The sequence below is a fragment of the Trifolium pratense genome, linkage group LG5 (assembly GCF_020283565.1).
Source record: "Trifolium pratense cultivar HEN17-A07 linkage group LG5, ARS_RC_1.1, whole genome shotgun sequence".
NCBI classification, from domain to species: domain Eukaryota; kingdom Viridiplantae; phylum Streptophyta; class Magnoliopsida; order Fabales; family Fabaceae; genus Trifolium; species Trifolium pratense.
Genome location: NC_060063.1, coordinates 52,442,387 through 52,456,195, shown reverse-complemented (window position 1 = coordinate 52,456,195; position 13,809 = coordinate 52,442,387). Strand labels below are relative to the sequence as shown.

The 13,809-nt window shown below is 32.1% G+C and overlaps 3 protein-coding genes across 13 annotated transcripts; 2 read left to right on the top strand and 1 right to left on the bottom strand.

The window, feature by feature from the left end:
- Window positions 1–50: 50 nt before the first annotated feature.
- Window positions 51–1,633, bottom strand: LOC123883019 (norbelladine synthase-like). 2 transcript variants are annotated; one of them, XM_045931700.1, is made up of 3 exons: window positions 1,320–1,633; window positions 437–725; window positions 51–400 (listed from the first exon to the last, which is right to left on the bottom strand). In XM_045931700.1, exons 1-3 carry the CDS (start codon window positions 1,504–1,506, stop codon window positions 397–399), a joined length of 480 nt encoding a protein of 159 aa, XP_045787656.1. In that variant the 5' UTR covers window positions 1,507–1,633; the 3' UTR covers window positions 51–396. The 2 variants fall into 2 exon arrangements, with proteins under 2 accessions (XP_045787656.1, XP_045787657.1); XM_045931701.1 differs by lacking the exon at window positions 51–400 and having other exon boundaries at window positions 433–725.
- A 4,093-nt stretch (window positions 1,634–5,726) lies between these two features.
- LOC123884216 lies at window positions 5,727–10,748 on the top strand. Of its 10 annotated transcripts, none has more exons than XM_045933273.1 (20): window positions 5,823–6,155; window positions 6,271–6,296; window positions 6,405–6,440; window positions 6,590–6,625; window positions 6,762–6,797; window positions 6,957–6,989; window positions 7,081–7,116; window positions 7,204–7,248; window positions 7,668–7,862; window positions 7,972–8,239; window positions 8,324–8,414; window positions 8,511–8,638; window positions 8,730–8,820; window positions 8,916–9,075; window positions 9,167–9,324; window positions 9,409–9,529; window positions 9,638–9,811; window positions 9,905–9,973; window positions 10,067–10,126; window positions 10,291–10,748. In XM_045933273.1, exons 2-20 carry the CDS (start codon window positions 6,273–6,275, stop codon window positions 10,450–10,452), a joined length of 1,923 nt encoding a protein of 640 aa, XP_045789229.1. In that variant the 5' UTR covers window positions 5,823–6,155; window positions 6,271–6,272; the 3' UTR covers window positions 10,453–10,748. The 10 variants fall into 10 exon arrangements, with proteins under 10 accessions (XP_045789230.1, XP_045789224.1, XP_045789223.1 ...); XM_045933272.1 differs by having other exon boundaries at window positions 6,268–6,296; XM_045933274.1 differs by lacking the exon at window positions 6,957–6,989 and having other exon boundaries at window positions 5,727–6,155; window positions 6,268–6,296.
- A 72-nt stretch (window positions 10,749–10,820) lies between these two features.
- LOC123884217 lies at window positions 10,821–12,107 on the top strand. Its single transcript, XM_045933278.1, has 2 exons — window positions 10,821–11,715; window positions 11,820–12,107. The coding sequence occupies exons 1-2, from the start codon at window positions 11,440–11,442 to the stop codon at window positions 12,072–12,074; spliced, it is 531 nt and encodes a 176-aa protein (XP_045789234.1). The 5' UTR covers window positions 10,821–11,439; the 3' UTR covers window positions 12,075–12,107.
- The last annotated feature ends 1,702 nt before the right edge of the window (window positions 12,108–13,809 follow it).

Genomic DNA, 13,809 nt, shown 5'->3' with positions numbered 1-13,809 from the left:
CTCAATTCCAAAATATAAGTCACTTTGACATTTTTACGCATATTAAGGAATTGCTAAAAAAATACTTGCGAAAAAATATCTTTAGTACAAATGTCAAATTCACAATAACACGAGTCCCCAATTTGTTTGTACCAAGCTTCAAGATGAATTTTCATATTTCTACTAAGTAAACAAAACGCTTGACTCAAAAAAATAAAAATAAACAAACACTTCCTCCTCCCCCGGTTTCTTTCCAGCAAGAAATAGCAATGCTTCTCAATCTAGTAATCAACAATAATACATGAAGATGTGAATTAGATAATGAAACAAAAGGTTTGAAGCAAAGAAACAATTTCATCAATTTTATTCATGAACTAGGAAATGTCACAAGACACTTGGTTTTCCCTTCAACAATTTTTATTTTGAAGTAAAAGATGGAGATGACTACTTCACTTATTTTGCAGTCTTGTTTCTGTTGAGGTAATTCTTTGCAACTTCTACAATGTTTACCAATGTTTGGATTGAAACAAGTGAGGCATTGGCTGCATACTCTTCTTTGACTTCATACTCTATTGTAGATTTGATTATGCTTGAATCTTCACCTTTCTCTATCACTTCAAACCGAACTCTAAATAGTGTGAATCCAAACACCAAATATCCACCTTCAACTACCTCTGTTTCTTTTATGCGGTTTTTATGATCAATCTTGGTGAACTTCTCACTGTAACCACCTGGCCCAGGTACACCTGATCCAATTCCAACCAAAACAATCAGAGCCGACAATAAAGACGCTTGCTGTCTACCCTCAGAGCCGATAATTTACCCTATCGCTAGCTATGGCGGCCTAAGTTGTCTAATTTTGTTTTTTTTTGTTTTTTCGTGAGAAGGAATTATGTTAGAACAAAACTCTATAGATTTGTATTGTCCCGACCCGAGTATCTGAATATCTTTTTCAATCATCAATTAATTCATTTATTAATTTGAAAACATTACGGAAAAATGAGTCGAACATATAAACATTAAGAATCACGTTTGGAGAAAAACTTTAAATCTCAATTTCTATTTCGAATTAATTTTTGAGACAAAAGCAAACAATCTTAATAAAAAATGTCAAAATTGATCTTATACTTTCAAAATCACTTTCGTCATCCACAAAAGTAAATCCAAACATAAACTTATGGATTTTTCAATATTTTTTCTAGTGAGAACCCACCATAATTTTTTTCCTTACACAAGAATCTGGATTAGTGAGTCAAAGGGAGGATATGTTTACAATTGATGTAATAGAATTTTTGTATATATAGTTGTGACAAGCTACTATAAAAATAAAAATGATATACCTGGAGTGAATGTGAGTTTGAGAATAGTTCCAAGTCCTCCATCTCCTTCAATTAGCTCCACCTTCTGAAATGATTGAGGCATCTCTTCCACAACCAATTTTCCAATACCAAGGGTGCCAAAGAGTTCCCATGCCTCACTAGCTGGTACATGCAGCTCTAACTCATGCTCAAGTTGACCAGCTGCCATCTTCTCTCTTTTCCACAAAAACTTGTGAATTTAAGTGTGAAAAGTGTTACTTATATATAATATCAATTAATGTATGGTATACTAGCACCAAAATATCAGGGATTATTATATTATATCCTTTACGTTATATCCAATGAGACCGTTACCTCTAGTTTATGACTATAGATCATTGTCTTTTTCTTTATTTTATTTTAGTATTTTAGTTTTTTCATAATTTTGTCTTTTTCTGTGGAAAATATCTCTTGTTCACACGATGATGATGCTTGTGAATATACAAGTAGATATGGTGATGGATCAAAGTCACATGGAGATCTATCATCTAAGTATGGAGACTCTTACATTGGATTTCACCTCCGGCTCTAGTGTATCATTTCCTAACATTCTAATAGGATGTGGACACACCAATAATATGTTGTACCATTGTATCCGGTAACAACGTTGTTTCAACTCCTATAGTCAGACATACAAGTGGTCAACTAGAATACTACCTAACTTTGGAAGCATTTAGCGTGGGAAACAAAAGAATAAAATTTGAAGGGTTCAAACGAGAAGGAACAAATATTTCTACTCAAACAATCATAATTGACTGTGGTACAACTGTGACTTTTTTGCCACATAAATTTTACACTACACTCGAATCCGTTGTTGCAAAAGCGGTTAAACTGGAGCGGGTAGAATGAGTCGGCTATTACGAGTTAGATTGAAACTTTATTTACAGCTAAAATTCATTATTAAAAAATTCTTAATTTTCAAATAGTTCAATACCTCGTACACGATGCAATAAAATGAAAAAATAAAAATGGTGGGATGCATTTACTTTGCTTCAAATCTGTAGATTTAAAGACAATAATAAATCAAGTATAAGAGAAGTATAACTTAAAATAGATCTAGAATATATTAAAATATTTTTCACACCTCCTTCGTCAACATATTATAAACTTGTAAAATATAACATTCATCTCCTGTATCAAAGATGGATAAAAACAACCATGAGAAGAGTATATGAGATTGAGAGAGGGAGAGAAGGAAAAAAAATTGCATTTTGATGGTGGTTCAGTCGGTTTTGCTGTTTCGGTTACCAAGAGATAGAATTTTAGAGACTCGTATCCGTCCGTATGCAACCGTTCATGTCCGAATTTTTACAACTATTGACAGGAGACCCAACCCGCACCCGATCAAATGTTTTAATGTTTGTCGGTTACATCAGTTCGAGTCGGATCACAAGTTCGTGGTCAACCCTAAAGCAACGTACAAATATAAATACAACATTACTGTACTATATATATATAAATGTTACATTAAAACACCATTGACAAAGCTTTCAATTAATTATTAACTATTTCTGTTATTTATAAATGTTTCTCTTGTACTGATGTTTATTGCTTTCTAATACTTGCTGCACCTACAGGCCTCATCCAAATGAGTGCTCTGGAGGTGATATTGAGACATGAAGGATAGAATCCTGATCTCGGTTAAGGATCTTCAATGCGAAGCTAAAGAATGGTTTGAAAGTGATTGTCAGCCGCACGAATATCGACTTATGGCATCTGCATGGTATCATGTGACCTATCATCCCGAATATTATGACAAAAGCTCCACTTTTTTAATTTTTCCATGGATCGTCGGTGACATTTTGTTGCATATCAAGCAGGAAAATTCTCCTTCCCCCCCTCTAGTAATCGTCACATTTGCAAAAGAAAATTGTACTTCAATTCACTTTTAGTTTTCAATGTAATTTTAGTTGCATTTTTTCTTCTAATTGTACCGTTTAATTTATAATGTCTTCCTTGTTATTTGTGATTCTGCTAAATTTGCTTTTGCCTGCCAAATTATTAATAATATCTTCATTCTTACTGCTCAATCTGTTTCTAGAAGATTGTCAATTTGTCATACAGGATTTTCTTTTGTTACATTACATGCATTAGAATGCAAACCGTGCCACAAGCAAAGATGGATGCACATTATGTGCAGTCAAAAATCATGACCGCATGCAGTCAGTAAGATCTGGACTGTCCGATTGAAATCAGACGGTTCAGGTTTTAAAGTCAGATTTTTTATTATTTTAAAAAATAAAACTGCATAAGATCTATGCCGTTCAATTTTGATCGTACGGTTGGAAATTACTGACTGCAGCCTGACTGCATGGTTCCTGAATTTATGGAATCCAATTCCAGCAAAGATACAAAGGATCCCACACACCATCGTATCGTATCTTTTGTTTGTTTTTCGAAAATGAGTCAACAAGAGCATCCACAACGGAAATACTTATTTTTGAGTATTTAATTGGACCCCACGTGTACACATCACTCATATATAATTTTTTAATAATAATACATAATAAGTTCTAAATAGATCCCACAAATAACACATTCCACTAGTAACTATACACCATTATAAATGGAACCGACAAAAATAAAATAGGTACCACTTCTTATCGTAGAACCAGTACCTATTAGGTACTAGTACTTAAAAAATAAGTACCTATCATTGAAGATGGTCTTAATAAAATTTAGTAATTCGGTTAAGAGAGATTGACAATTTTTCAGCTCATTATTAAAAAAAGACTTGTAAAATGGTCCCTTAAAGACATTTTTGGTTTCAGATTGGTCCCTTAAAGAAAAAAAGGTGCAAATAAGTCCCTTAAAGAAAAAAAAAGTCCGAATAGGTCCCTTAAAGACATCTCCGTTAATCAGTTTGGTCCCTAAAAAGAGGTCTAAATAGGACCAAACTGATTAACGGAGATGTCTTTAAGGGACCTATTCGGACTTTTTTTTTCTTTAAGGGACCTATTTGGACCTTTTTTTCTTTAAGGGACCAATCTGAAACCAAAAATGTCTTTAAGGGACCATTTTACTAATTAAGCCTTAAAAAAAAAATAATTGAAAAGAAGCTTATTATTAAAAATTAATTAATGTGAAATGTTCACACGTCATTGTTCAATTGAATAAAAATATTAAAATTAATAATACAAACTATTATTTAAATAAACGTTTGTCCCTATGTAATGCCACATCAATTATTGACCCCATGTGGTGTCTAAATTAGTGTATTCCGTTTGCCCAATCATCTTGAAGTTAACGGTAGGAACCAATGTTAAAAACGACAAAAACATGTAGACTAAAAATATAATAAAAAATGTAAAGACTATTATTGAAAGTCCACAAAAATGTAGGCACTAAAATCATATTTAACCTTAATATATATATATATATATATATATATATACTCATTTCTGTCCTTATTCTTGCATTAATGGAAAAATTATGTGTAGGTTTACTGGCTGTCTAAGGGCCCGGTACTCCGCAGGAATTGGCCTTGCAATGTCCATTGGGAGGGAGACTCTAGTAGACAGGAAAATGGGACACAATGCCTAACATGAATCTACATTACATTATTAGCCATCTCTATACTAGTTAGTAGTGACGTTTATGGTGGGTAAGGGATGTTATTTACATAGTACTTCATGTACACTATAACAAGAAAACTAATTTACTTAAATGTACAAAATCGATTTAAAAGGCATGAACATCAAATTACTTAAGAAAGTTCTTAATTAATCTATTTTTTTGGTGAATTAAGTTCTTAATTTTTTTTTCACCACCAATTTAATCTAATTTGGGGGGTCAGTGGATCAGTTCTTTCAGTTCCTCGATCGCAGTTGCGGGGATCGAACCGGGGTCCTCCCTACAAAATTCAGCGTCAATCACCACTAAACTAACAAACGATCGATAAATTAAGTTCTTAATTTTTTTTTTTTTGAAAACTTGGTATCCGGCCTTAGGACCGACTAATCCAAGGGGACCAATCCCACCGCCCACTTGCGAGGGCCCCATTTAAAGCCAGAGTTTTTTTGCTCTGTATGGACTTAGCCCACCGAAATTGGCACCAATGGGAATCGAACCTGAGACCTTGAGAGGAGCATACTCCAAGGGCCCAAGCCAACACCACTCGACCAACCCCAAGTGGGTTATTTTAATTAAGTTCTTAATTAATCTTGTATGAATTGATTCAATAGTATTTTTAGCTGATGCCCAAAAAGAGAATCTTAATTTACCACTTGCAGGAATAGAACACTCTACCCTTTACCCTACACATAAATTTCCATCACTCGTACATAACGCGGTCGTGACACAAATAGTGAGATGCTCCAACATGTTCCAAGAAGCATATCAACTTGTCCCCAATCCAAATGGTACTACACTCCCTTGGTTTATCTCTCTACAATCAACTACTAATCAAAGACAGTAATATACTACCAAAAATACTGAATTGTCCCTCTCACCCTTAATTTTTTTTTTTTTGGTTGTGTTGAAAAGTGGGGGTATTACTGTCATATTTGGCATAAAATTGTATCCATCCTCCTCACAGAAAAATTGAAACTCTACCGAAAATGCCCTTTTGCAACTTTATGCCTTCTCAACCCACAAAATTTAAAATCCGGATCACATAAGTATAAGAAAGGAAATTCAAATATGAAGGGCGTTTTTGGTATTGCATAATAGATTTACACACTGACCAAGATCAGTTTGATGGGACAAAATGGAGTTTGAAGTAGTATTGTATTGCCTTTTAGGAAGACAAGTACAATCACCTTTTTCATTTTTCATAAACTTTTCTTCAGCGTTTTTCTTCTTTTCTTCTTTGCTGAGGTTTGTTCTTCGTCAATCCTCAACTTTTTCCTTTGTCTTTCTTCATCCTTATTCATCCTTATGCATCGATTTTTAATAGTTTATCCACTTATGTTCATGTTGTTGTGTGTAGAAGAAATGATGCAAGGCAAACATCAAAAGGTTTTATTTTTCTATTACCCACTCATATCTTTCTGCATTCTATTTTATAGTTGATTCACTGATTCATCCTCCTTCTGATTTTTTTGTAATTTTTTTTTATTTTTTTAGAAGCAAGCAATATCCATGGAGACTGACAAGACCAAGGTCCTTTAAACAATGATTAATGATCTTTTTCGTTTTTGTTATATAAATATTGATTTTTCAAAATGTGATATTTATCTACAAACTATGAAGTTGGTTTTTTGCCAAGTTATTGTTTATTAACCTACAAGATTGCATTTTTTTGTTTGTAGAAGCAAGAAACTGTGATTGAAATTGAGAAGACTAGGGTAAGTATTTGTTAGATTTATTTGTTTTGAACACCGATACATGTTTTTTTAGCGTTTTTGTTATGTCATTCTTCATTTGTCAAGTTATTATCTTTAATCTTTAATAACCTGTGAAGTATAATTTTTTTGGTCATAGAAACAAGCAACACCGATGGAAACTGAGAAGACTAAGGTAAGTTTTTGTCAACTGATACATGTATTTTTTAGCTTATTTTATATTGTTCTTCATTTGTCAACTGATGAGGTATTTATCTACAAACTATCAAGTTTTGATTTTGTAAAGTTATTGTTTATTAACCTACCAAAAATCATTTTTATTTTGGCCTCTAAGAAAACAACACCCATCGAAACTCAGAAGACAAAGGTAACTATTTATATGATTTAACTGTGGTTGTTTAAAACTTTTTTAAAATTTCTTATATTGACCTATAAATTTATTCATTTTTTTTGAGTAGAACGAAACAACAACTATAGAAGCTGATAAGATTAAGGTAACTATTATTTAGATATCTGTATTTTTTCAAGTATTACATGTGATTTTCAACCATTCTTTTACCTCATGTTGTCTTATTTTGTAGAAACAAAAGGTTGGTAGCTCGCTGATAGAAGCTGAAAAATCCAAGGTTATTTTTACCTTCAAAATAAGTATTTTGGCCTCTAATCAAATCCTAAGTTATTGAGTTTTTGTTGTTGCTATACGTTTTTAAAAAATTAGGGTACTTTTGTCGCAATTGGTATAAAAGCTTAGTTATAAATTTACTGATTAAAAATTGTGACTCAAGCTATCATGGATCTTTAATAGTTCCTACGGACATTCTGGATGAGCCGAATTAATAAAACAATGACATTATACTAAAACTTGATGATAGACCATATACTATTAAATATTCAATATTGTCCTCCCTAATGTTTTATTACAGTACAACATTACAAAATGGCTTTTTCTATGACACCATATGCCACAAACTAATGGAGAAAGTCAAATATATTATTTCAATAGATAGATTGTCAATAATACTATCATGTAACTTTATGAGTTCAGACAGACATATTGGTTGAGCCACAGCCAGAAAACAATGACATTATCGTCCCGGTTGATGATAGAGCATATGATCCAGTTAATAATGTTAACAAAAAAAAGGAGATTTGGAGGCTAGGTGTCATTGTCGATGACATGTGGATCGTAACAAAGGCAGAAACTGAAGTTAGCATTGAGTTATTGATTAGGGATATCAAGGTACTTTCACTCACAAGTGTTGGTTAGGCATGTACATTTTATTCGCCTGTTATCAAAATTACTTCGATTATAGTCTCTAACACTTGGTTTTGCATATGTTTGTTATTAGGGAAGCACTATTCAAGTTTCAATATTGGAAAATGACATTGAGTTATGGAAAACAAAGTTGGCTGAAGGGAAGACCTATTACATGCGTAATTTTCGCGTTCATGACAATGATCAGGGTTTTAAAATGACTACACACAAATTTCGGTTAACATTTGTTGGAGCCACAAGAGTTGACGAAGCTCACATTCCTGGAATTCCAAAAACCCTTTTCAACTTTAAGGATTTTTCTGAGATTCAGTCAGGCAATTTTGAACCTGATGTTTTAGTTGGTAAATCTCCTTTGAATTAAATACATTACTCATTTTTTATGCATCATACATTGTTAGGATAGTCTAATTATTCATATTTTGTAGATGCAATTGGAGTCATTGAATCTATCAAAAAGTCTGTTACTGCAACATCCACAAAAAAAGGGAATGTGGCTTTCACCTTGAAGGATTTAAGGTTTAATTTAATCAAACTTTGCTTATAATCATATAGAATTGATGATATCAACAACTCAATATTTACTATATATATCGGTGTGTCTGATATCTGTAGGGATAATGTTCTGGATTGCACTCTTTGGGATGGTTTGTCTGTGGAATTTATTAACTTTTACAACAAACTAACTGATATGGGTCCTGCTGTGATGATTATCAAACATGCACGCGTGAAGGAACCACAAGGTAATAAATCCTCACAATTGTATGATTGCAGATGCTAGACTAAAATTACCGGAAGGATTACACTAACAATAACCCTGTCTTATTTTATTAGGTGTTTTCCCGTTACAACTAACTAATGTGTGGAATGGTACAAAACTGTTATTTGACAGAAACATCCCTGAAATCAAAGTTTTTCAAAACAGGTTTGGTGGTTTGGTCTAATAAAATGCTATGAAATTTCATATTTATGACTCTAGCTTTTCATGTTATATAACATCGAAATTGTTTCAAACCACAGCTTACCAAATGATGCGACATACCCATCGCAAAGTTTCCATGGGACCACTTCAACTCAGTTTCGTACTCAATCTTCTGTTGGATCTCAATATACTTCCGATGAAAACTTTTGCAATCAGGCCCGTGTGATCGGCCTAGGAGATATGAAAAAACTTAAAGCTGTTTGTCTCTAATTCATATATTATTTATGGTTGTAAGTTTGTACATCAATTATATGTATCACATCTTCAATATTAATAATTTTTATTGCAGGATACCTACTGTGTCACTGTTGTTACCACTTCACACATTAGGGTTTCAAACCAAGGGTGGTTTTTCAGGTCCTGCCCTGATTGCTCTTGCAGAGCCGATGGAACTGAACCACCTTTTCAATGTAGGAAGGGACACCAAACAGATAATCCTATAATCAAGTATGCACAATTTACTTTCGGTTACTCATTGAAATTCACTTAACCAACGTGATACCTTACATATCATTTGACAATGTTATCCAGGTATAAACTGGATGTGGAAGTTTATGATGGTGATGACACTGCAAAGTTTATTTTCTGGGACAGCACGCTAGATGACTTGGTTGGCATGAATGCAGCAACTCTACTTGCTAAAGAGAAAAAGGTTACCTTACTTTTATATTGATTAATTGTTCGAACTGTGTGTATGTGTGTGTATATATATATATCAGTTACATTGTTGGAATACTAAGATGTCACGTGTTATATGTAGAGGGGTTTTGGCGATCCTCAGGAATATCCATTATGTTTTGATGACCTAATGGAAAGGAAATTTGCCTTTAGAGTCAAGTGGCAACCAGGGTATGGAGGTCAGGCTTCAGTTCTGCAGTGCAAAGATAGCAAAGAGTTGGTTGACAAGATCCAAGAACAATTACCTGCTGGGGAGGTTGGTTTATAACGTTGTTTCTTTTCGTTATGTATGTTTAATACGCTCTTCATTCTATACATTATCTTATTTACTACCATCTTACAACTTTAGAGTATCGGCAACAATATTGAGGACATTGAAGATGAAATTTTAACAATTACTGAAGAACCTCCAATTCAGGTTTGTCATTATGCAAAATTAGATTTTCATGTGTTTTATTTAACTTTACAATTACCACTATATTCATTAATACAATTTTATTTCTCAATGCAGGCCTTTACTCAATCTGATATTGACAAATTTGCTGGCTTAGATGATTCAATCTTATCAACGGTATAATCCATCTCCAAACTTTTATTGGTATCAATCCTTTGTTTTATTTGTGTGAAATGTAATGTTTTATGTTCTGAAGCAAATGGGAATATAGTTTTCAATTTACAATTTGGAACCATACGGTACAAACTAATATCGTTTATTTACCTTTAATTGTTTTCCAGCCAAATGTTTCTGCTTCTGCTGACAATGACCTATCGGCTTCTTCTCACAAAACACCGGCGACAAGAATAGCTGTTAAGCCATTAACCGTTGATCCTATCAACCTGGAATCGCAGTTCTCATCAACCAGATCTCGCAAGGTGATTAAAAAGGAGAAGATTTAATATAACTATCACTTATTAGCAGCAGACTATCATGAAATGTGGTTTTGATTTATCTTTTTGTATACCACACAAATGTTGAAAAGAAGTTACTATTAAATTTCATGATGTAATTTATTGTTATTTTGAAGTTTGTTTTATTCAAACCCTTGACAAACTTTATGTTGACAAACTTAAATATTGTATTATCCTATATGTTAGTAGGAAGACTTGCTGATCAAGTAACCATTTTGTTGTAATATGGATTAAAATTTATTCATCAGTCTGTTAATCTCCATCCTTCAAAAACTTTATGGTGATTTCTTTTGTTACATAGTTGATGTAATCATCTGTATTTTAATTTTTTTTCTTGCAAAATGATTATATCTTAAAAGTTCAGTACTATTATGTTTTGTTCAACTTTTTAGATTTTTATATGATTTGAAGGTAAGGTACTTTATGACTAAAATTGAATCATGCAATTAACTATTCATTGGCAGGAACAAATTTTTAAAGAATTATAGTCTATGGTGTATATGTTATTTATACTACATTGCTCAACAAATGGTTATGATCATTTATTACAAAATCAGCTATATGGTTGAAAGTGAAACTTAATGTATATCCACCACCATTAATTATTTACCTCAACTCTTCCATACTATAAATTAGTATGCCAACCAATACTTATTCCACCTCATTAGATTTCACACAAGTTAGCAAATATGCATCGTACTTTCCCAGTTCAACCTAGATTTCCTAAAGAGTGCTTCAAATCTATTGTGCAACCAAATCAGGTAATTTTCTAAATATTGGTATTCTTCAAACAAGACATATTTCTTCAAATCTCTTACATACATACTTTTCTGTAACATTACCATCAAGTTTTCTATTTTCATAAAACAAAACTAACTTTCTTTCTTTTCATTTTTTAAGACATTTGGAGAACTGCCTACTGAATTTGTCCATAAGTTTTACCATGATCTTCCAAATGAGTGTCAACTAAATGATATGAATGAAATGCAACACTACTTGACTTTGAATAAAGATCATGTTGTTCCACATTTCAGTATTGGTTGGTCTGATCTATTGAACCATTATAATATTGTACAAGTCAAAGAAATTTGGTTTCTTTACTGTGGAGGTGGAAGCTTCCTTATCTCCATTGGAAATGTACTAAACTCAACTGATGAGTATCCTGCATTCATTAGAAGTTCTACAAAACCTAACGAAACTACTTACTTTGATGTCGTTTTATCTGAATACACTGCAATTAGCTCACAATTGGTACATTTTCAACCTTACTAATAGTTGTCATACTATTTTTCATATTTTTCATGTCAATTCATACGTAAATAGTGTTAATTATTAATGCAACACTAATTTTGCAGACTTTACATAAGGACTTTGGAGATTATCTAAGAGCTACTGATCTTAAATTTGTTATGCTATGTAATGAAACTATCAAGTGTGTTCAATCATCTGTGCTATGCAGGGGTCCACGAAAACCATCGGTGAAATTGGGTCATGGGTGGAAAGAATTCTGCAGAATTTCAGGCTACAAAAATGGTGATACCATCAGATTCAAATTCGATGGAACATTATCATCCAACTTGATTCATGTTAGACAAATTGATCCCTACTAATTCATAATAGTATTAATTAGTCATTTGTGTCTTGCATCAAGCAGTTTGCAATTAATCACACTATTGTAACAGCTTGCAATATAATATATTAACTTTATAGTTGTGTGGGTGCTATTTGTGTATTAATATTATCTTTCTGGATTGTTAGGACAATTAACTTATTGTGACTGAATTTGTGTACTGGTCAATGTAAATAGGTTAAGATTAACTACAATAAACTATTAACTTTTCAACAATTTGAATACTATTTAGTAACTATTTGTCAGCAATCCTACGAAAAAAATTTGGATTCAAAGATGCAATTGTAAGTCTTACCCTTTCAATGCACCGTACACTATGATTTAGTTTCCATAGACTCATAGAAGCAATTGTACTTTGTGAATTTATTTACTGTGCATGTTTGCTTTCCCCAAAATGTGGTAATAGTTATGAGTGACTGCAACAAGTAATAGTTTACATCAAGTTTCTGATCCTGCATTAAATGTAAAGCAAAATAGGTAAGACTCCTACCTCAAAAATGCATGTCCTTAAAATTATAAATGTCTTATGTCTTACAGCTATTCAAGCTTACCTAACCTGCCCTTTCTTTGTTGCAAGTTGCAAAAGGATGGGTCAACAAACAAGGAGAGTAGCTTATACAAGTTGTTTGGATGATAATATATTATCTCCTCCGGTCCTAAATACTCCCTCCGGTCCTTATTATAAGGAACAATTTGAATTTTTTTTTTGGTCCTTTATATAAGAAACACTCCTTAAATCTATGTTTTATTAAATAAGTCATTCCTTTTATACTCTTATTGAATTGAATTGTATCCTCCAATATAACCTATTCCAATGCTTAACATTAATTACACACATATTTCCTATACAAAAAATATGGAGGCAAATTTTAGTAAACAAAGAGTCACGTAAATGATAATGTAACATTGGAATTAATTAGCCTTGTGTATAAGAGGAGTTACATTGGAATTAAGAATAGTGGTTTAGTATATTGATAATTACAAGAGACAACAATCAACTAAGACCAAGGTTATTTTTGGAATTAAACATAACATTTTAGAATTTTTAATAAAAAAAATAGGTCTCCTTGATCTGTGTGTTTTTGTCAAACTGTTCCTTATAATAAGGACCGGAGGGAGTATAAGAGAAGATATATTTATAAGATTCATTATTAATCTAATATATTTAGCCTATATTATTATATAGATACATTTTAATATCCGTTAGAAAGACAAGTAAATGTTCTATTATAAATGTTCTACAAGTAAATGTAAAAATTATCATCCCTCCAAACTTATAAATAAACAAATGTTACTACTCATTAATCTTTTTATTAAGTTAATTTTATTTACTTTATTCGTCTCAATATATAAACAAAATTGTACGACATCATTAATTATATTTTGTCCAAACTTTTAACCAAATACATCACATTTATTTGACTCCGTACTGCATATATTTTGCAATAATATTTTTTAGTATTTACCCAAATACATCACCAATTTTTAACTTTAACTTAATTCACCTATATAGTTTGGCTTATACATATTTCAATATAATATTAATTAATATTATTACCTGTCAACCAAAATTATTAGGATTACAAACACAATCAATGAGGTGTGAAATAGGTGTTTCTCTCACAATTCATGAATGATCACATCCAGCTTACCTAAATCAATTAGCAACTAAGGATCGATGCATTTCTTAATTCTCAATGTTTACTGACTAATAT

Excerpts from the sequence above, each read along its gene's own strand:
- LOC123884217 (XM_045933278.1), top strand. The coding sequence starts at position 11,440 with ATGAATGAAATGCAACACTACTTGACTTTGAATAAAGATCATGTTGTT. Across the intron at positions 11,716-11,819 it reads CTGCAATTAGCTCACAATTG|ACTTTACATAAGGACTTTGG; the intron begins GTACATTTTCAA and ends CTAATTTTGCAG.
- LOC123883019 (XM_045931700.1), bottom strand. The coding sequence starts at position 1,506 with ATGGCAGCTGGTCAACTTGAGCATGAGTTAGAGCTGCATGTACCAGCT. Across the intron at positions 726-1,319 it reads CAAACTCACATTCACTCCAG|GTGTACCTGGGCCAGGTGGT; the intron begins GTATATCATTTT and ends GAATTGGATCAG.
- LOC123884216 (XM_045933268.1), top strand. The coding sequence starts at position 6,273 with ATGATGCAAGGCAAACATCAAAAG. Across the intron at positions 6,441-6,589 it reads TGGAGACTGACAAGACCAAG|AAGCAAGAAACTGTGATTGA; the intron begins GTCCTTTAAACA and ends TTTTGTTTGTAG. Across the intron at positions 6,990-7,080 it reads TCGAAACTCAGAAGACAAAG|AACGAAACAACAACTATAGA; the intron begins GTAACTATTTAT and ends TTTTTTGAGTAG.